This window comes from Hyposmocoma kahamanoa, unplaced genomic scaffold (assembly GCF_003589595.1).
Source record: "Hyposmocoma kahamanoa isolate Upper Pololo Valley unplaced genomic scaffold, ASM358959v1 87, whole genome shotgun sequence".
Taxonomy (NCBI): domain Eukaryota; kingdom Metazoa; phylum Arthropoda; class Insecta; order Lepidoptera; family Cosmopterigidae; genus Hyposmocoma; species Hyposmocoma kahamanoa.
Genome location: NW_020654422.1, coordinates 19,294,205 through 19,303,685, shown reverse-complemented (window position 1 = coordinate 19,303,685; position 9,481 = coordinate 19,294,205). Strand labels below are relative to the sequence as shown.

Below are 9,481 nucleotides of genomic sequence, written 5' to 3'. Positions count from 1 at the left end.
CACACACACACACACACACACACACACACACACACACACACACACACCAGTCACACATTTTGTTAATTGTTAAGTGCTTACGTTTCAAGTCACAATTATTTCCGTGGTGGGGGGGGTCTGGAAGCTATAGCACAGGTTTCGACCTAGTTTAGATTCCAGCTTCCTCACAAACTATAATTAATTATACAACTAGTACTTATTAATATATGTAACAAGAATTTTGTAGTTTGTGATGGTACAAATAAACTATTTTTTCATTTTTTTTCATTTTCATGTTCAGCTTATAAACTGTGTATAGATAAAGCAGTGTATGTAACTGTAAACAATGAGGCATTAAAACACTCATGTGATATTTTTATGTAACTCACCTGTCGGCTCGTTTCATAAACCCACGAAATTTCGAAAATTCGAAATGTCATAATAAAATCGGATTCCACGTTATTATGAAGTAATAATAACATTTTCACAGATAAGAAATTTGTCCTAACAAAACAGTTTATGCTGGTCGTAATTTGCGGTTTTTGAACACATCGTAGAGTGTTCATGATATGTGTGTAGATAAAATAATAAAATTAAATTCATTCAAGGTATACACAGAAAGCACTCGGCGCCCTGCGCGTTCAATATAATAACGGTTTCAGGAATAATAAAATATATATTCGTTAATAGGATTTCTTGCGTTGCGACCTATCACTTGCCTAACTAAAGATATTGTTCATAAATGTTGTGTTGACGTACTATTACATTCATCATCAGAGTACGACAGATTGATTGATTATGATAAAATACATATACACCAATGGAAGCAGGTCACGTATTAATTTTGCTCAGGCAACATTTTTTTTGTTACCAATTCACCCTTACACGTATTCGCTAGAAAGTTATCTCAGGATCATAAAAAAAATCCCATTTAAGCAGATTATAACCAAAATTTAGACTTTCCATGAATGGAATAATCCTCTTTACACAGATTAATACCTATCTACTTAGAGCATAAGCCTATCTACTTACTTAATACGAATACTTTCCTCTAATAGCCATAGAAATTACCTATATACAGTGTAAATTTATCTACGTGATCGAATCGGAAATAACGAGATCCGTAGAAGAGCGAAAGTCACCCACATTGCCCAAAGGATTATCAAGTTGAAGTAGCAATGGGCCGGGCACATAGCTCGTAGAACTGATGGCTGTTGGGGCAGAAAGGTTCTCGAATGGAGACCACGAACCGGAAGGCGTTCAATGAGAGATGGCTCCCTACTAGATGGACAGGTCACCTGATAAGCGCGACGGGTAACCGATGGACGCACCCCGCGTACGATCGACTAATCTGGAAACCTTTATGGGAGGCCTATGTCCAGCAGTGGAGATCTTCCAGCTAATATGATGATGATGGTTTACATTTCACAACCAACAAGATATGGAGTTACTTTCGATTACATAAACGCATAAAACTTAACAAGTTTTTTTTTTAACATTTCTCTCTCAACTATGAGTGAGTTACTACTCACTTTGATAAGTTTAACTCTGCCTTTTAATAACGCCCTACCCGTATAACCAAGAGGTTGATAGAGGCACTATAAACAAAACTTAACTAGAAATAGATACCTGCTTCTTTCTAGAACACAAAAACTTACCCCTAACAACTCCAAACGTGAATACCAGCTGGTAAGTCCTTTGAACAAATATGGTCATGACGTCACCGAGCACAAACAACCCGGCTCCCACCAAGCCTACTTGACGAAATGAATATTTTTTTAGCGCTATCCCACTGAGAAACCCTGAAAAACAAAAACCCGAATAAGTGTTTATTTTATTATATCAAGCGGTGCAACACTACCTACTCATAAATCAGTTGCAGTGCCACTCAGAGCTTTAAATCGCAAAGATCTAAGGGGTACTGTCACAAAGCGTCCGATTCGTATTTGTTCCGAACCCGAGACTATACAAATCTAGAAAACTCAGACCCACTTCGGATGTCGCTTGTGCACTGAAAGTCGTATTCTAGAACTCTACTCAATGCTTAAGTCAGGACTTGAGTATGATTCAAAGCACTAGAAATCATACTCAAGTCCCTGCCATTAGGGTCGTATTTCCAGTGCTTGTGTTGCCAGTGCAATCCTGACTTGAGCATTGAATAGAGTTCTAGAATACGACCCGAAGTCCAATTCGAATCCGAGAAAATACCAATATCGCTTGAATACACCTAAAGATAAAATGACACTTCCGGCACCTCGAACATCGACATTTCGGACCGTCATATCTTAGATGTAGTGCACAAAGTAATCCTCTCTGATTGACAGTGACAGTACTTTTGTTTTCAACGTGTTGCATCGCGAAAATGTTATTTATTTTATTTTAAAATAATAAAAATTCCGTAGTCTGTAATTTTCGACGTCAATTCGAATGATCCGACTTTAAATGCGAGCTTTTGTCTTTCGCACGTAAAATCATAAAACTACGACCTATACAAGTAATTAAATAGAAACTATCGTATCGTAAATATTTTTTGTAAGTTCTCCACCAGTTTGTTGTTATTACTGACACAAATATCGAATAAACGCAAAGAAAAATTACCTCAATGCTACTGGACTCAATAATAAAATAATAATAAATAACACACTCACATAGCACTAGGGTGACCCCGTATCGCGTATGCCATGAACACACATATAGACAACCACAAATTACACCCAAACTCGCGAGACAAATAGATGTATTAGGTCACACAAATATTTCTCACCAATTGAGCTAGAAATCAAGACAACAGAATTTAATAATTTCTCCATGTGCTCCTTGCCGATCTTTAATCTTTATTGGGTTTAACCCATCAGGCATCCTAGAGGCACAAGGTGACTCTATTTAGGTACTTTTTTAACTTTTTACACACTTTTATAATGTTTTATAATATATTTTTAATGCTGGATGAAAACACAGCTGCTCGTTATAGACACCATGTGTTTCTAGGACGCATGACGGGTTGAACAGCTTTTTTGCGGAAGCACCACTCTTGTAAAAATAATCGTCATCATTTTTAAATAAATTAATAAAATAAAATAATTGAATACCGTGGCTGTAAAACATCGTAACATTCAACAAACTTAAATTACATTTATTACAGCGATTTCTCCAATCGGCCATTGGTAGCTGTCAAGGCCGAGTGAAGAAATAGTCTTCTCACAGATAGTGCTACTAGCGATGCACAATTGCGAATGATTTCGTTAATTGACTCGTTAGTAATTACTAATTCGAATGATAAATTAGTATCCTACTAATTTTCGTATTCGAATGATCTGAATGATCATTCATGACTACCTAATTAGTATTACTAATCCATAGATTCCATAGAGCATTTCTGCCTGGCTCTCTCTTTAACACATGGTAAATACAGTAAATGTAGCGGGGACAGGGATATTTTGATATGGACATGGTGAATGACCGTGGTCAAATCGTGCACCCGACTCCAGTTGAATGCTTGTGCGTGAATCGACTTAAGCGAATGATTTGCTCATTCGAATGATTGGTATTATAGACTTCGCATCAATCCATTTTGAAACAAAAAGTCAACAAACAAGTCACTGACCCGACTATGGACGGTTTAGTGATGTCCAATTGTAATGCCGACTACAAATCGATTAATTAATTGAATGAATCGATTTATTCAATAGTGTCATACTAACGGTTTTCCTTACATATCTTCTTCAATTGTCTCTCCATTATTGAAGGTCGGCAGTCAGTTTTCTGTATCATTCTTTATTCAAAGCTAGTCTGAACAATTGTTCTACGGTATTGATTCCGGTCCAATCCCTGATGTTACGAAGCCATGACATTATCCTTCTTCCAACCTTCCGCTTTCCAGCTACTTTGCCCATCATTATAGTGTGCAATAAGTGATATCTATCGTGTCGCAGTACATGACCCAACCTTCCGCTGCTTGACAGTGCGTGCCAACTCCACATTCTTTGCCATACGTTTAAGGACCTCAACATTTGTGACTTTGTTCGTCCAACCTATATAAGCATAAAATTCCCGAAATCTTAATTTTGAATCCTCTAAATCCTTACACTTAGATACTCCTTCGATTTCGATTGAAATATTCGATTTACTAATCGATTACAAAAACTTTAACTAAATGAAACGAATTTTTTTTTTCGTACAGAACTATACGACCATAGACAAGTCATATTTGTATAGTTGAAAAATAACCTCATTTTTGGACTACAATTTTTCAAATACGATTTTACGATGCTATTCAAATGAATATTATTGAAAAAAGTGATGAGACATCAAGTCGAAATCTTCGAAATATACGTGAAAGTGTTACTTATAGAATTTTAACCAAACAGTTTTGTTTACTTTTTGTTCAAAATGGATTGGAATAGACTTCAACAACATTAACAACAAAAACCAAAAACAAATATCAGCAACAAGCACATAGAAAGATTCTTTAGGTCCGCTGATTTGTTCTATGACTTAATTGGTAGAGCATCTGGCACGGATCCTATGAATTTTTCTTAGAGTTTTGATCTTTGTTATCCTAATAATTGTCCCGTCATTATTTTAAGTTTTTAAGGGCAGAGAAAAGTAGTTATTGATTCTTGTCACACACACTTCACTCATCAGTAAAAGTATTACTTTCATAGCCTCTACTCAACACAAATAAGTACCACTGAGTAACATAATACATAACGTCCGACCCAGTAATATGATCATTTCCGTGGCAATAACCAAGTAGGTATAATACATTACGGAAATATTGTTTTTCGTTACATACGTTGATTGATTGGTGAACCACCCAATTGAGAATTTGTTTGGCCTATTTCTGTACAATCATGTATGTTGTGTAAGCGCACAACGCTATTACAAGCAAATAATCTCCGCAAACATTTGTTGAAGTTTCGGAATATTTTATAATGCCTATGTAGCCACTATAAACAAGTTCTTACTAAAATTTGAACTATACTACATACACCGCCATGTTTATATTTAAATAAATAAAAATTAGATATAAAGTAGCAATCAAGTTCAACAACCTTAGATTTTTAACCTACTTCAAAAAAGGAATAGATTCTTAATTCGACTTTTTTGTGTGTATGTTACGCGATAACTCACAAATTTGTGAACCGATTTTGATGATTCGTTTTTTGTTGAAAAGAGATTATGGCACTAGTGGTCCCATTTAAATTTGAACCTCTGAGGGTGTCAAACTAGGGGAGGATGGACCTTTGAGGTCAGTTTTATTAGTAGTCTGTACTGAGATTATTCTCAATAAAGATTGAGTAAGGTCGTAAAAATGCCAGCACATCATGCTACACTTTTGTTGGAGTATCGCCTCCAGTGCAACGGAACAAAATTCGTCAATGTGTAACTTGATGTGCTGGCGTCTTTATATATCGTATACGTCACTTACTCCACCTTTTAAATTTTTATTGAATTAATATTCAATTTTTTGTGAGTTTTTTTTAATAATAACGCACACACTCAACATGGCCCCGCACTAGGGAAACCCTGTGACCGGTGGAAAGAGGGCTTGGCGGATCCCCCCTATGGAGCTCGTACCATAGGGGCGATCCGCCCTGTCCTCGAAGAGTGACTCTGACCGGGCACGGCTGCTTCGGTCACTACCTGCACAAGGTGGCGAGGAGGGAACCGTCCCCGTCGTGTCACGAGTGCGGCGCTGCGGATGACACCGCGCAGCACACCCTAGAGGTGTGCAGCCGGTGGGATGAGCAGCGCTGTACTCTGACGGAGACAGTAGGGCGGCACCGGCCGGGCGTGGTTGCCGCCATGCTGGGTAGCGAGGAGTCCTGGGAGGCGGAGGCCTCCTTTTGCGGAGAGGTTATGTCGCAAAAGGAGGTAGCGGAGGTAGCGCTTCGGTGCAGACGTACGGGGAGAAGGCGAAGGCAGCTCACCTGATCCCCTAGTGAGGCCAGCGTGCACTGGGCAGGGATTCCGGAGCCTGCATTGAACGACGTCACTCGTCTGGGGGGCGGGTCGGAGGACAACTGACCTGCCTCTCCGTTGGCGCGGGAGCCCGGGGCGGCCGGGCGGCGTCGTGGTGAATGTGCACCGACCCCACGGCGCCGACTCAACCGGCGGAAGGTAAACCCGGGGGGGTTTTAGTGAGGTATGTATAAAGATTTCCCCCCGTAAAAAAAAAGAAAAGGACAGAACATAAACACAAACGCAGGACGCCAGTGTACGCCTGTTTCCTCGACCTCTCCAGGGCATTTGATCTGATATCTTATGATATACCCTGGGGAAAGTTGGGGGGAAAGGGATGTACCGCTTGACTTGTTAGAAATATTTCGTTTTTGGTACAGTTACCAATGTAATGTTATAAAGTGGGGTAGTGCTTGCCTCTTTGATGCATATGATTTGGAGTGCGGGATTAGGCAGGGGGGTACGCTCCCCCTGGCTCTTCAACCTATATGTAAATGGTTTCATTGTTGGGCTCAGCGGTATGCGTGTTGGTTGCCATGTGGATGGTGTTTGTGTTAACAACATCAGCTACGCGCACGACATGGTGCTGCTGGGCCCGACAGTGAAGTCGGTCGAATAGATGCTGAAGGTCTGTCCTGACTACGCTGCTTCTCATGGTCTCCACTATAACATTAAAAAGTGTGAATACATTGTTTTTTAGGCCGCCGATAATATTCTTAAACAATTCCCAGAAGTAAGCCTTAACGGCATGAACGTTGAAAGAGTAACTTCTTTTAAATATCTAGGTCATTACATTACCGACGAACTTAAGGACAATGCCGACATTGAAAGAGAGCGTAGGGCTCTAGCGCTAAGAGGTAATATGTTGATCCGTAGGTTTTCTCGGTGTACAGAACAAGTAAAAATAACGCTTTTGTCAAACGCTTACTGTCAAAGTTTCTACACCGGGAGCCTATGGGTTGACTACACCAAACGGCCGCTGGAGACCCTGCATGTACAGTGCTATAATATTTTTAGGACGATGTTGGGACTGCCTCGTTTCTGCAGAACATCGGGAATGTTTGCAGAGTATGAGACGGATGGTTTTGCTGCCTTCCTCCGGAAAAAGAGAGCATCCCTGATGCGCAGAGTGCGGGACAGCCCCAACAGCATCCTACAAACTGTGGCTGGTTGGATTACCTCTCCCATGCTTTGCAACGCTTCATGAGAAAGGTGATTTGAAAATCAATGTAAAAAAATCTACTAACACTAATTTGTAAGCACTTTTCTTGTTATTAATACTAACAAATTATGGAACTCGTTGTCCGAATTAAAAGAATTTTAATTTCTTTTTATTTATTTTTTTATAAACATTGGATTAAATACCATCTTCATTTGTTTGCTCCATTTTGAAGTCAAATTTTAATAGAACTTTGAATGTAACTAGGTTACATGATAATGCAATTCCATCGTTACATTTATTGGTAAATATCTTTATATTTAATTTTAATTAAAATGGCTCAGTCAAGAAGCCTAGTAATAATAGCCTAGTATTAATAATAAACTATACAAATTTGCAAACATAAAAAACCGTTTCAACATTCAAGCCTTACATTTGCATATCGATATTGACTTATAATACACTAAATCCGCCATTTGTGGTGGACATTTTTGGTTTAGGTAGGTACGTTTATTCCGTAGATAGGGCCAGCTCCTTTCCTTTATTTTTTTCCTCTCTAAGATTATTATGCATAATAACATTTTCACAGATAAGAAATTTGTTCAAACAAAACATTTTAACAGTTTATCTTTAAGCCGGGTTCACGAGAATGTTACTTGCGTGACCCGCTTCGCGCATACGCAAAGATCTGTCGTGTACGCGCCGGCAGGACTGTTCACGAGTCGCTCGCTTGCGTTGCGTGAGTTTGATATCTGGCAAGCTTGATATTTCCACGCACATAACTGGGAACGGTTTGCGGAGTACAACACCACTTTCTAATCAAAATATCCAATACTACCAAAACAAAGGCAACGCAACGCAAAGCGGAGACTCGTGAACGCCTTTGCACGGAAGACAAACTTGTACGCCCGTGTACCCAGCCAAGATCCAGCCAACGCAAGCAAGCAAAAAATGCACATTATGCTGGTTGTAATTTGCGGTTTTTGAATACATCATGGAGAGTTTATAATACGTGTAGGTATAGTAAAAATATGTGTAAAATATCTAATATGACGCTCTACTGCCCCCTGATTGGTTACAACACAAGCGGTACTTGGCCAAACACGGGCACTTCCAATGATAGGACACTTCTATTCTATCTCTCTTTTTTGAACATAAGATTTTCTGAATACAGTTACAAACTGTAAGTAACATCTTTCATTTCGACAATTGCTTGGAGTCACTTTCGACCGCTGATGTTGTACATATTGATTTTGGCGCATGCAGATTGTTCAGTAGCAGCCTCATTATCTTTGATTGTGATTTGTGACCCAGTGGTGGTAGCTGATGGGGGAAATGTTGATTTTTAATTCGGAGAACGACGGTTGCATTCCCTGTAGAAGCACGTACTTTTTATTAGCAATAACTTTCGCTAACGGTGAGGAAAACATTATAATGACAACAGTATGTCGAAGAAGGAATTTTTGGTTTTTACGTGGAAAAAACAAATACAAGCTCGATTTAAATCCGGAAAAACAGTTACATTTCCTGTGTGTAACAATCGCGAAAACCTAAAAACTCGATAAGTATTTTTAATTTGAATCAGTAGTTGTAGCACAAACTAAAGATGTTTAAGAACATATTTTTTTTATAATATCAAGTGACGGGACGAATAAGTCGTGTGCCTAACAGTAAAGAACACACCTGTCCGTAACAGTTCCAGTACCACTCAGAGCTTTAAATCGCAAAGGTCTGGAGGGCAGTGCAACTGCGCCTGTCAGCCAAACGAGGCGTGAAGAGGCATATTGTAGGCAGGCAGGGTGGAGGTGGCTAGTGCAGTGAGGGTTTCATCGCTGCACTAGGTTCCTTCGCGTTTGGATACCACTTTCCACTTAACATCAGGTGGAGTGGAGTCAGTTGCCTGTCATGTACAAAAAAAAAAAAAAAAAAAAACAAAGCCTGAGACATAAGTTGACAAGTCCCATGTGCCTGTAATTTCACCAGAACCCTTACCTTTCAAACTCGGAACGCAGTAAAGCTAAAAATAGTTACGGACCGTTGAACGGTAGAATCTTTCAACCTAAAAGTTGTACCTAGGAGACGCTATCTACAAATTTAAAAATGCGCTTTATAAATATGTCCAAGAATAAATTTTAATGTGCTGTTCTATTTTTGTACTAAAGAACATTAAACGTTATTAGATAATGTACCGTTTTTATTAAACTAATTAAGAACATAATGAAGATAGCTCCAATTAATGGTAAAGATAACATTAATTATAAATTACCTATATCTCATAATGAAGCTGTAAAACCACTCGGTAGCATATTTACTCGCATTAAAATGCAATTTGTTTCAAAGTCAAAGTCAAAGTCAAAGATTATTTATTCCATAGGTAAA

At 38.9% G+C, this 9,481-nt stretch overlaps 1 protein-coding gene across 1 annotated transcript in view; it reads right to left on the bottom strand.

Annotated features, from left to right (window-relative positions):
* Positions 1 to 9,481, bottom strand: part of LOC113235416 (monocarboxylate transporter 1-like) — a 48,010-nt gene that overhangs the window by 17,549 nt on the left and 20,980 nt on the right. Inside the window, exon 3 of the mRNA XM_026471098.1 lies at positions 1,638 to 1,781. Within this exon, the coding sequence (XP_026326883.1) occupies positions 1,638 to 1,781 (144 nt within the window). The remainder of the gene's footprint in view (positions 1 to 1,637; positions 1,782 to 9,481) is intronic.